The 11,848-nt window shown below is 43.7% G+C and overlaps 3 protein-coding genes and 1 long non-coding RNA gene across 5 annotated transcripts; 1 reads left to right on the top strand and 3 right to left on the bottom strand.

Moving 5' to 3' along the window:
* Nucleotides 1-115: 115 nt before the first annotated feature.
* Nucleotides 116-4,135, bottom strand: LOC130688589 (potassium channel subfamily K member 18-like). 2 transcript variants are annotated; one of them, XM_057511580.2, is made up of 3 exons: nt 3,608-4,135; nt 1,678-2,328; nt 116-915 (listed from the first exon to the last, which is right to left on the bottom strand). In XM_057511580.2, the coding sequence occupies exons 2-3, from the start codon at nt 2,303-2,305 to the stop codon at nt 143-145; spliced, it is 1,401 nt and encodes a 466-aa protein (XP_057367563.1). In that variant the 5' UTR covers nt 2,306-2,328; nt 3,608-4,135; the 3' UTR covers nt 116-142. The 2 variants fall into 2 exon arrangements, with proteins under 2 accessions (XP_057367563.1, XP_057367562.1); XM_057511579.2 differs by lacking the exon at nt 3,608-4,135 and having other exon boundaries at nt 1,678-2,606.
* Nucleotides 4,136-4,296: 161 nt separating this feature from the next.
* LOC130688990 (uncharacterized) lies at nt 4,297-5,748 on the top strand. Its single transcript, XR_009000600.2, has 4 exons — nt 4,297-4,528; nt 4,608-5,014; nt 5,081-5,550; nt 5,643-5,748. It is a non-coding gene; the product is annotated as an uncharacterized LOC130688990 (long non-coding RNA).
* LOC130688987 (testin-like) lies at nt 5,573-8,915 on the bottom strand. The gene is made up of 6 exons (XM_057512009.2): nt 8,490-8,915; nt 8,319-8,407; nt 7,838-8,242; nt 6,514-7,726; nt 6,157-6,420; nt 5,573-6,071 (listed from the first exon to the last, which is right to left on the bottom strand). Exons 1-6 carry the CDS (start codon nt 8,541-8,543, stop codon nt 5,856-5,858), a joined length of 2,241 nt encoding a protein of 746 aa, XP_057367992.1. The 5' UTR covers nt 8,544-8,915; the 3' UTR covers nt 5,573-5,855.
* Nucleotides 8,916-9,497: 582 nt separating this feature from the next.
* On the bottom strand, nt 9,498-11,727 carry LOC130688479 (sialoadhesin-like). Its single transcript, XM_059497020.1, has 5 exons — nt 11,044-11,727; nt 10,785-10,972; nt 10,590-10,719; nt 10,375-10,524; nt 9,498-10,305 (listed from the first exon to the last, which is right to left on the bottom strand). Exons 1-5 carry the CDS (start codon nt 11,411-11,413, stop codon nt 10,133-10,135), a joined length of 1,011 nt encoding a protein of 336 aa, XP_059353003.1. The 5' UTR covers nt 11,414-11,727; the 3' UTR covers nt 9,498-10,132.
* Nucleotides 11,728-11,848: the final 121 nt, after the last annotated feature.

Below are 11,848 nucleotides of genomic sequence, written 5' to 3'. Positions count from 1 at the left end.
TGGACAACAAGAAAAAGAAAACAAATCCATTTTTACGCAGAACAACAAACGATCCAGGAATGTAAGAAACACATTTTAAGTTTATGTTTTTTGTATTTTTTTTGTTTTTAAATTGAAATGCACAATTTCAGAAAATGGAGTTTCAGGAACGGAGGCTATTGGATCTTCGATGACGAGTTCCTTCACTATCAACTGAGGGTTCGCAGGAATTGACTGAGGGTCCTTCAGACAAGAGCCACTCGTAGATCAAACTGAAACAGATGGAGCACAACGTCAGGGCGAGAAAAATGTAAATTGAAACTGCCATTAACGGCCATGACGATTGTCCAGTCCATACGACTGAATGGGCGTCTGGGATGCCCGTTGTTGTCAAGAGCATAAAGCTGAGCAGTAATGCATCCATCGTAGACAAGGACATGAGTGAACTAAAGACGCAGGTGCCGGAAGCGATGAAGATGAGAATCAGTATCAAGCATAAGAGTGGGGGCCAAAAGGAGTGGATCCTTAACACACGCCTGTTGGCGTCGTTACTGCTCGATGTCGACGATGTTGCCTCGATCGACTCGTCATCTTTGACGATGACGGCGGCCGTTTTCATCGGATGATGGAATAACAATTCGTTCGGCTGCTGATGGTGGCTCAGAGATGAGTCGAGACGTGTTGTCATTACTACTGTTGGCACTGCCGACATGTTATGGCCCGAAGCAACGGATGAGAGCTGATCTCGTCGCCGTCGCGTTGACGGAGATGATGACGAGCGATATCGAAAATCCAATAATGGGCATTGCATCAAACAAGAAGAAAATGTCGAACCCACAGCAGTCAGGTAAAACAAAAGCAGAGGTATGCCGAAAGCAGCGTAGAGAATAGTTAGAATTTTGCCTTCGTTTGATTCGGGAATCACTGGGCACGAACCTAATCGGAAAAAAAAAAGGAAGAAAGAAAAATACATAAAACATTTTTAGAAAAGAAAATTCTACTGAATCGCTTGTTTGGATATCAATAACAAACAATCTGGCAACTTGTTTTGATTTACATATTTCAAAAAGATGTTTTGGGTTTGCCGAGATTTAAGCGCCATTCACGTCGTCGTCGTCGTCGTTTGTGTTGGGTGATTGATTATATTATATGAGAACATTGAAGAGGAAATCGAGTTTTTTTTTTTTTAATTCCCTTGATAGGTTTCCCACTTTGGACCTTTGAATAGCGTTTGACTTGTGTCTCATCTCGCTAACTGACGAACAAAAGAAATTACATGGTTTTCATGTTTGAAAAGAGCCCCTCGTGGTTGTCGGTGCCTCAGCACGGGGTGACGCAGTTATTTACACAGCACACACAAGCGAATCATCACCGACTTTTGGTATAATCATTCAAGTTGTTTACCCCCTATATATGTACATATTAATGTCTGTGTCGTGTGTAGATGAACTGAACTGTGACAATTCCATCTGTGAGATGGTCACGTTCAGATAGTTAGAGCAAGCTTGCCTTTCCTCCACAATGAAATGGTATTTGCATTTCAGTTTAAAACAATTGGTGTGATTGCAAAGGGAAATACTCCTCTTGCTTAAAACACAATGCTACTAGACTATGATGACAATGAATGACTCAGAGAATTGTTGTTTTTTTGTTGCAGGTTGTTGTTGGTGCAATATAATCCTTTAAGACTCCACTTACCCAGAGTGGTAATGACAGAGAGAGCGTACAGAAATGCAGTGGGATAATTCCACTTGACAGTGGAAATGTGCTGACGATGGCCAGCAGTGGCAGATGCTGGAGTAGATGCTGTGGTAAGTTGATGTCCAACTACCATCATTTCCTGAGATTTTCGCCGATTATTACAATCCTTCTTCATCCACAGATACATCGTTTCGTGAAAACGGTAAATCTCGCCGGCAGCCAGCCGAGTCCAGTTCTCTTTGTACAAGATATTCAAATTTTCCGTAATATCCCACAATTTATCAAGCACTTGGCGAGTCATCAAGTCCTTCATTTGGGTCACGTCTGCAGCATTAGAGGTATCTGAGATCCCATCAATTGTTGTTGTTGTAGGTTCTGATGTGGTCAGCAACGTTCCCTCTATTGCTGTCCTAATCTCTTCTGTCGGCGGCGAGTGTTGATGATAGAAATGAGTAGACGATGACGAAGCCTCGATCAGCATAAAGACGTAGGCGCCCATTGAGACGTACGCCAAGAAGAACAACATCAAAGAGATTTTAGCGGACGAACTGCGGCAGTCCGCGCCCGGTCGCCGAGTGTTTTTCGGTGGCCGTTTCATACTATCGCCCCTGCAGCCGTTTTCCATGACGCCACCTTCAAAGCCGTGATCTGCATAATTCCATTCATTATTCATCTCTTCTTTACATAAGTGGATGACAAGAAAATAACAAGTCAGGATGAAGAAAAGAATGAAGTCGACACATGCGCACAAAAGAAGGTAAACAGAAACGACAGCTTTCATAAAATTTTGCGTTTGAATGAGCGGGACGGGCAAAAAAGCAGCTTACAATCCAATTATATATTTTTTTATTCTATCATTTCCTAGTTCCAAAATGCTCTGCATGAAAAAGAGCAGAGGCACTAAATTATCTTTGCCTATTCCACAGCTAACGAAGAACAAACATTAAAAAAAAACTAAGCGAATGATTGTGAATAGATGATTGCTGACGCTTTGATGAAGATGAAACTTTCTCGGGCAGAGAAATTGGATGCTGGAAGCGACAACTAGTTAATGAGAGAATGTGCAAGTTCGAAAAGAAAAAAAAGGAGGAGAGATTATAATAGCGCACGGTACGTTGATAGTCTCATTAGTAGCGAATATCAAAAGTGTGCCACAGGGAGAAGTAGTGGAGGTTGGCTTTTAGAGGGTTTTCAATTCTCACTATTGTTATTATAATTCATGTTTTGTCTTTGTACTCTACCCACTAATAGTTTTTTTTTTTTTTTTGGTTTTTTTTCTAGCATGGACAATCGATACAACGGGTACATGTTCTCTTGTATCTTCAGGAACTGGAAAAGAATAGACTGTGGGAAACTGGAAGAATAACGACTCGAAAAAAAAAAAACTCGATAACTTGCTTTATTTGCTTGAGGATGTAGCCGTTTGTTATCACGGCGAGCATTCCCTGAAGGGAAATTCGCTAGTTGCGGTCAGAAAGAAAAATCCCAAAGGGTTAGGGCAACTTGGATGAATATGGATCCTAATGGATGAATGCTCTTGACCTCCGCCTCTTTTACGCACGTCAATCCGTCCCTTCCAAAAAGCGTCCGGCAAAAGGACTTGCCTTTCCTTCACCCCATTGTACAAGAGACACTGTGGCGCTTGTTGTGGTTGCGTTTTTTTTTTGAATGTTTGAGAGAGGGAAAGGCTCGCAAAAAGGAGGAAACGCTATTGTCAAGTTTATGGAGCTACTGCGGCCTTCGCTCTACAAGCCTAGAAGAGCTGGGCACATGGAAACACTAGAAAGGTATTGATTTTTTTTCTCTTGCTGCCGACTGCCTATCCCTACATATGTTATCTCTATATATAGGAAACAAGAATTGCTTCTAAAAACACAGAGGCTAGATGAAGGAAATAGAAAGAAAGAATGGGAATGCATTCTCGCACTGTGTCGCGTCTCTTCTTGTGTGCCGCTCCTGTTGCCCTCCGTCGGATTCCGCTGCTCACATCAAGAGAATTGCGAAAGATTCCTCCGACAAGAGCACAAAAGACGATAAAAGGGCTCATCCATTGAAAGAGAAGGACGTATTGTGTGTCCAAAAAGCGGTGATGACACTTAGTATGCAACACTCAAGCCGCTTATGCACTTAAAAAAGGAAGGGGAAAGAGATTTGGGTTGTTATCGCCCCCTGCCCTTACACACACCGAAACCGATTTTCACACAAGGTATTTTTATCTTCTAAAGAATATTATTAAATTCATTTTCTTTCATTTTTTTTTTTTTTAGCGGCACATCCCGTGTGAATTTTAAAATCTTTTCATCATTTCACTTTGGGTAAAAAGGGAAACGCACACACACACGTTAAACTGCTGTATCCAGAACTGTCCGGCTACTAAACCGGAATGTTGTTCGTTAACGAGTTGGAGCAACTTATACTGTGTGTGTTGTGTGCATGTTAGTTTGTGTGGGTGGAGTTCTGGGACACAAAAAGGGGCAAAGAGGAGATGGGAGGGGGTCCACATCGGATATGCCGGGCTCGGTAGCAAAATGCACGCAAGCGCGCGGCGCGCAAAAGACCACAGCACAACATCCGAACGGAAGAAGAAGAAGAAAAAGAGTCCTATAAAAGGTCTTATTCTTTTTTTCTTATATATTCCGGAACTGGGAAAAAAAAAAGATTACGTTTCCGTTTGGCAAGTCACTCACACCCTACCAAATTCTTTCTATCTATATTGCCATACGGCGAGAGATCTGAAGATGATGAGACGACGAGCAGCTCCGTGATTGAAAAGATTCTTCCTATGCTGGACTGTGTGCAGCAAATATTTGGATTACGTCTTCGTGTCCAATTGATTGAACGTAGCGCGGTATTGGCACACCATCAATCTTACCTTTTTCTTTCATCTTCTTTTTTTAGTTTCTTTTTTTTTTCGGCCCCCTCAACAGACAACTTGAGCTAAAAGTTTGGCCAACAACAGCCGTTTACCATCTCCTCCTGAGGAAGTAGGGGTGAGAAAATGGCAAGTGGCGTGAGTTGAAGAAGTAAATGGTTGAAAGAGAGACGCGTGGTGTAGATGGGCATTCATCGCTTTTCTATCCACTTAGATCCACATCAGTAAGATTCCTTGTTGTTGTCTGTGTAAATTTACTCTTCCTGAAGCTCCCGCATATGCATATACGTATTCCCCTCGATAGATTCTCCCTATGTACCCAAGCTGCATTTGCAGACTGTGGGATCCGTTGCCCTGGCAACTCGTTCGACTGATCGATCGATGGGAAACTCCATTCCTCGGCTGGCTTTGATGTGTGTTAAGAGGAAAACCCCCTTTTTTTCCCGAAACACACCAAACTGTGTATGTATAACAACTGTGACATTTCTTTATACCACCACCCTTTGCTTAGTTTTTTCTTTTTTCCAGGGACGATGGAAGAGTGCGTTGCTCTGCGAGGTTTCGCCGGGGGCTTGCGACACTGATTAAGAGTGATGAAAATGGACCAGAGGATTGTGGTGGTTGGGGGTTCCATCAGGAGTGATCATTATTAGGGCAGCTGATGGATCGCTCTTGGTGATCTTAATTGCTAATACGAGAACAAAAAAGATTGGCCTCTGCTGACATGATTTTTCTTTCGTGAATTGTTGCTGCAGACGATAGACATGCGTCCAGCAGGAAAGACCAATGGGGGGGGGGGGGGGGGCAGAGTTGTATGGTGTCTGTGTCTTTCCATCGGCAAGACAGGAATAACAATACGCCCTGTGATGGACCGATATTGACTTTGTGTCCCTAACCGAAGGAGGGTACGGCGCTTAACTTGATTGGCTCGTGTGTCAGCTGACCGGAGAGATGAGGAACCTGCTGGATTTCTCTTGGCGTTACGAGCTCAGTGCCGGGTAAGAGAAACATTATTCTAAATTTCTGATATTCCAATTATTGTATTTATTCTTTTTTCCCCGACTGGATTGTCTGAATGTCCATACTGAAGCCGGAATAAGTAAAATGGAAGATGTGATAGGAATGGAAACAACAAGAGACCAACAAACAAAAATGGAGAGATGATAACCAACGAAGAAATAGCAAAACAAGACAAGGTAGAATGTAATGCCGCTGGCATCGGTGAGCGAGAGAGACACAGCGAGAGCTCCGGAGATAGTTGATTTTATATCGTATATTTCATTACTCAGTTTTCCATTTGTTTTCAGACTAGGACTGGCTGCGCCTGGCATTGCGAATGCTGAACGAGGCACTCTCTGGAGCAATAGATGTGGCCGTTCTTCAAGATGAACTGGCGATTCATCATGGACGTTTGACACTGGCGACACTTGAAGCAACTGGCCGTATTGTGCCAGTTCATCTCGCCGTGACTAACTCGCGTTTCTTCCGCTCGGATTGGCTTCTTGCACTCGTAACAATCCTGTAGACACACACATCCGGTAAAACGAGGGTTACACAATGGCGTGCTATTACTTTTTTGTTTTATATGTGTTATGTGATCTAACCTTGCCGTATTTCTTCTGGTAGCAATCGAGGCAGTGCGGCTGGCCTTCGATCGGCGTGTATTGATGGCCGGCCAGCGGAGTGTCGCAGAGCCAACAGCAGAAATGATCCATGTGCCAACTGGCTCCCTCGGCGCTCGTGTACTCTGGCGCGAAAATCAATTCGTCGCAGGCTTTGCAGCGCGGAATTTCCATCTTTTCCGCGTAGTGACGGCCGCAGAACACGTCGTCATCCGCGAAAAAATAAATCAAATCCGCCAGCATTTCCTAAATGCATCATAGAAATGAGAGAGGGGGGGAGAAAGCGATCAGAGAGCCATCTAGCGGCAAAGAGCGACAAAAACTGCAAGAATGACTTACGTGGCAAATGGAACATTGGAAACACTGCGGGTGCCAACATTTATCGCTGCCGGCTCTTTCGGCGAAAATGGCCACAGTTCCGGCTTCAATGGGCTGACTGCATTTCCGGCACGACCATGCGTTCTGGCCTTCCGGATCTTGGAAAACAACCTCTTGTTGGATGTTGTCGGTGTGCTGGACTGGAGGAGCAGGTATTTGACCTGTCACATATTTATTGTTATCCTGTCCGCTATTGGCCTTCTGTTGGCTTTGATGCTGGACAGAAGACGACGGATGTTGCTGTTCGCGCAGTTGCTGTGGAAGTTGGCCAGATAATGGACGTCTACTCGTCGAAGGTGATTGATTATTGTTGTTGATATTTTGAAGAATAGGCACTTGATTGTTGTTGGCATTAGATGTCGCCACTTGTTCCGGAAAATAATCGAAATCGGTCGTTAGTAATCGACGCGGCGCTTGATTGCTGTTGGTGGGTAAAGACCCGGATCCCGAAGCCGGTGGAATTTGGATTCCGTCACGTGCTCCTAATCTCGGAGACGAACCCCGACTTCCGGTTGCGGTTCCAGCGACCGCAGCTACGCCAGCCGATGATGTAACCATGCCAACTTTATTGCGTTGGTTCAACTTGGGCGACGTACCAGGAGATGCTCCGTACGGCCTGGCTGTCGAATTGAAAGTGCCGGACGCGGCCGCCTGGTGCAAAAATGGCGATCTCAATTTGCCCGGCAATTTTTTGCCTTCCTGTTCATCCAAAAAATCAAAGAAATCCATCACCGGATCCTGGCGTCTGTTTCTGGGTTGTTCCGCCGCGTTGTCGGATTCCACCGCCAATTGCGGAATAGGTGGCGGTGGCGGCAGAGGAGGAGCCGGAGACGGTGGATCATCCATCAACATATCCGGCGGCGGTGGAGGTAAATCATGAAATTGTTCAGCATCCATCCCAGCGTGAGGCTTAGTCGCCATCCGCCTAATTTGATCCACCGATGGACCTTCGGCTTTGACGAACGGCTTAGCCGTGACGAACGATGGAATCGGTCTATTTTGAATAGGTTTCGCAGCGCCAGATTCTTGCATAGTTAAATGACTGACTTTCTCGCCCAGAATGCGGTCCAATTGCGGTGGCGGAGGTGGAAGTTTCCCCATTCGCGGTGGACACTCTTGAATCAATCCTTGACCCACAACGTATTGTTTGACGTTCTTGACATACTCTTCCATCCTATTGATTTTTGGGGACATTAAGAAGAAATGCGAAAACAATCAAGCAATGCAAACAAGGTCAGTTTTAGCGTTCGAAATGATATGAAAACAAATTGAAAAATTCCTTTACTTTCGTTTCTCATTGGCAGACAGGGACTGGCATTGGTCTGGATCGAGGTCGTGCGACGGCAACTGACGGTCGAGAGCTATTTTGCGGTCAACAGCCGCTTTGCTACCGGTAATGGGTTGCTTTGCAATTGGAAGTTGTTCAATGTATTTAGCGGCTAATTGCGAGTCAGCTGTTGGCGGTAGCCAATCCAGCGGACTAGCCGGAGCATCCATTGCCACGGCAGGTGGCGTACTGAAACTCAATTTGGTTGGTCGGCTCGCCGTTGGACTTCCTTTCAGATGGATTGGAATTGTTTCCGTTTTCGATAAATACGGACTGTCCAACAGACGGACTAATCGGCTCGACTGATCTTCATCCGTCACCAAGTGATTCTCCTTACCACAACGGCAATTTCGGCATATTTTCCTATTTTCAAAACATTTGAAATCTTATTTGATAACATTGATGTGTAAAAAAAAAATAATAATAACTTTCTAATCACCTCCAGTAATGGAGATCGAATCCAGCACATTTGGGCCCGCATTTCGTGCACTGCGATCCGGCGCCTTGTTCGTGAGCGATTTTTGGTTGCTAAACCAACACAAAAAAGAATGATAAGTTTTTTTTTGGGGGGGGGGGAAATCCCAGATTTGATCTAAATTGACCCATTTACCTGTCTTGTTTTATTTTCCAAATTCAGGAGACTCAATCCTTGTTGGACGGCCATTGTCTGCGTTGAAAATGGAAAACCTTTCTCAACAATAAGGTAAAAGACGTGTACAATCCTTATCACACACTTGTGTAATCAGTCGTCTGCAGATTAGCTTAGGTCGCTAATTGTTTTTGTTTGTTTTTTTCGTTCCTATCTGTCAATGGTAGACGAATCCTGGAATGACGTCAGTTCTTCTTGACACGTTTCACCGATGGTATATTTTCTTTTTCCTTATTGCTGTACGCACGCAAACACAAAAAAGAAAAAAGGAGGGGAGTCGGGAATGCAAACGTTGGTCACCCAGCATGCGTCGGCAGAGACAGCAAAGAACCGTATGCAGTAGGCGCGATTCCGACGTTCACTATGTGCTCACTTGAGCGGTACTGAATAGATCCAGGGTTGTAAAGAAGGACAGATGGTTTGGAGTAAGAGTGAGAGAGAGTCGAGGGGAGAGGGAGTGCAGTATTGTATGTGTAGTAATATAACAGGCGGATGTTGAACACTCGACTGAAAAGAAGAACGCCGGTTTTCTACTACTGCCATCTAGCGGAGGCTTATCTCATTCGTGAGGATCGCGTCATTTGGCGTTGCCATTGTAATTAAAGCGCGTACGTAACTCTTAAGAAACGGCAGAGATTTATTTTTCTCTTATCACATTTCGTCAGAATCGTTAATGTAAAAATGATGTGAGGGGATACCGAGGAAACTGACGTCACTGGAGCCGTAGGGAAAAATTTGCGATGACTTCATCGCATAAGACTTACAGCGACAGTCTCTATTGTCCAGTACTTATTTTTTTTAATTTTTACTATTGAGGGATCGTGACGGCCTCGTCCCACATACTGGAAAAGTTTAAATTCCAGTATCCAAGTAACATCCTAATGCATTGAAGGGACCGCATGTGGTGACAATATTTTACGTTTATTCGCACACTTCATTCAGGTTTATTACTCCTTCTCTTAAAAAAAAAAAATTCAAACCTGCTATCAGGGGCAGGGCTATGCGAGCATGAGGGACTCGTAGGTGGATGCGTGTTTAAACGAAGTGCAGCATAGTGTGGATACGTAATGCGTGGATGGATGAACAAACAATCTAAAATGGCTAAATAAGACGAAACGATTTGTTCCTGTTCACGTTGAGTTATTTCGCGGGACGATGCACGGTTTACATCAAAGGCCGTTGTTTCAAATACAATTGCGTTATATAAGGAATAGAGAATGAAAGAGAAAAGAGGACAAGACGGGAAAATGTGTCGACTAGAAGTGCAAAATCCTCCAATTGCAACAAGCGAGTGCGGGGACGAAAATGATTCCCACTAAGGAAAAACCAAAAAAGGCATTTGGATCGATAGTAAGTTTAGCAGAGAGAGTATTGAAAACAGATCCATATGGGGTCATGAACACAAATTTCAACAATAGATTAGTAGTTGGTTATGAGAAAACTTAACCAACACGCCGAATGAAGTGGCGATTTCTACGTGGCTGACAATGTGGCAATCAGGTGGATAACAGTAGGGAAGCCAGTGGATTGCGCAATTGTTATTAATTTAACAATATGAGGGTGCTGCCAGGAGACAGAGAGCTGAATATGTATAAAAGTGGACTTTATAAACAAACTGCTGGGCGACGAGGGACTATGAAGTTGCATGTCAAAAGCGCTTGACGATCGTTGTGGCCTTCGTTGGTCAAAAGGGTGCGGTCATTCTCCGCCTGATAGTTGGGGTTCACAATGATGTTTGTCACAAGTTCCATATCGTCTGATGAGTCATATGTCCTTCCTGTTTTTCAGAAGAAATGTGAGAAAGATGATGTGGGTGGCTTGGGTAATCTACAGTGGCACGACTTACTTCTCGAACACATTCTGCGATTCTGGAGCAGAAAGAAAGCCAACACCAAAACAGTGAATCCTACTGAACCGATGAGCACTGCTAGGGTGAGGATCCAAGGACTTGATTGAAAGCGTTCATAACTTGACGTCAGCAGATGACTTCCATGGACTTCAAGGACATAATACAAATGTTTTTAATATTACTTAATTAATGGGACCGAAATGTATATGTACCTTGATCATCAAGTGAATCTTTGGTAGTGGCCATAACTTCTGCATAGTCTCCTGGGCCTAGTTTGTTTGATGCCCATACTCTGAATTTGTATGTCGTGTTTGGATGCAGTTTGTAAATCTCCACTTGTGTCTGACATTGGATTTTAATCACAATTAATGTTAAACGAATGAAATATCAAAATTTAAAAATATTACAATAGATGGCTTCAGTTCTTCGGGATACGTCCGATGCCAGGCCGGATTATTCCAATCATCTGTGACTTCTTGATAGATCACTGAGATTGATTTTATTGGGTAACCCCCTGTGCTATTCAACTTCCATGTGACTAGAGCTAACACTGATGATGGGTAAACCGTCAAATAGGCTGGAGCTGGTGGTGTTGCTGAAATTATACAATTTTCAAAAAGGTACATTGACAAGATTATGGTTTTGTATGGTTTGTGTCGGAATTACTTTTCACATGAAGCTCCACTTGGGCAACATTTCTGGTAAATGTCCCCTCTGAATAACCAAAAGATTCTTCTGCCTGACATGTGTACAGACCAGCATCTGCTCTGCTGATTTTGGTCAATGTGAGGATACCGTTTTCTTCAACCCTACTGTGCTGAAGTGTTTTGCCTTCTCTAATCCAAAGCAAAAGAGTGTTCTCACTAACAGCAGGAATGTAATCCTGTGTGTTAGATCTGAGAGACTGTGGTAGACACGGTAGAGACACATTGGATCCCACATCTGCATAGACATGGGCCACTGAAACATCGTCAACTTGGGAAGCAGAACACGCACACCACCACACACAAAGTAAATAGAATAGTGCTTTGGCCATTTTAACAAACGACGACAAAATTTGATCATCTGGTAGAAATTAAAACATATCCATTGTGTACATCCATCAGTAGGTTAGCAATTGCACAGTTTGCGCTGACACACAATGGATTACATAGAAGAAACCGATAAGTAAGTAGAAGTTTGGTGATTAAAAGTAAAAACTGGTCAAACGTTGATTTTTACGACGCAACATAAAAACTGCAAACGTGCGGAAGAATCCCTAAGTCACGCACATATAATACAACGAGCAAACAAAATATGCACACTGCACGCCAGGCTAATCCATTGAAGAGCTGTCACTGTCAAACATGAATGCCAGTGTTTCGTGTACTCACTAGATGGTAGGCCATGTCGTCCTTGTTTGGCACAGCTTGCAGGCGGATGTAATAGGGATAGTAAGGAAAATGTGGAAGTACTAAATACTTCATAATTG

The sequence above is a fragment of the Daphnia carinata genome, chromosome 9 (genome assembly GCF_022539665.2).
Source record: "Daphnia carinata strain CSIRO-1 chromosome 9, CSIRO_AGI_Dcar_HiC_V3, whole genome shotgun sequence".
In the NCBI taxonomy this organism is placed as follows: Eukaryota; Metazoa; Arthropoda; class Branchiopoda; order Diplostraca; family Daphniidae; genus Daphnia; species Daphnia carinata.
The sequence above is the reverse complement of the archived record's forward strand: the minus strand, read 5'-3'. Positions and strand labels throughout refer to the sequence as shown.

Coding starts and splice junctions, on each gene's coding strand:
- LOC130688589 (XM_057511579.2), bottom strand. CDS start 2,461: ATGAAAGCTGTCGTTTCTGTTTACCTTCTTTTGTGCGCATGTGTCGAC. Junction 916..1,677: donor CTCTGTCATTACCACTCTGG/GTAAGTGGAGTC, acceptor TTTTCCGATTAG/GTTCGTGCCCAGTGATTCCC.
- LOC130688987 (XM_057512009.2), bottom strand. CDS start 8,543: ATGGCCGTCCAACAAGGATTGAGTCTCCTGAATTTGGAAAATAAAACA. Junction 8,408..8,489: donor TGGAAAATAAAACAAGACAG/GTAAATGGGTCA, acceptor GTGTTGGTTTAG/CAACCAAAAATCGCTCACGA. Junction 6,421..6,513: donor TCCAATGTTCCATTTGCCAC/GTAAGTCATTCT, acceptor TGATGCATTTAG/GAAATGCTGGCGGATTTGAT.
- LOC130688479 (XM_059497020.1), bottom strand. CDS start 11,413: ATGGCCAAAGCACTATTCTATTTACTTTGTGTGTGGTGGTGTGCGTGT. Junction 10,973..11,043: donor AGTGGAGCTTCATGTGAAAA/GTAATTCCGACA, acceptor GTATAATTTCAG/CAACACCACCAGCTCCAGCC. Junction 10,525..10,589: donor AGATTCACTTGATGATCAAG/GTACATATACAT, acceptor ATGTCCTTGAAG/TCCATGGAAGTCATCTGCTG.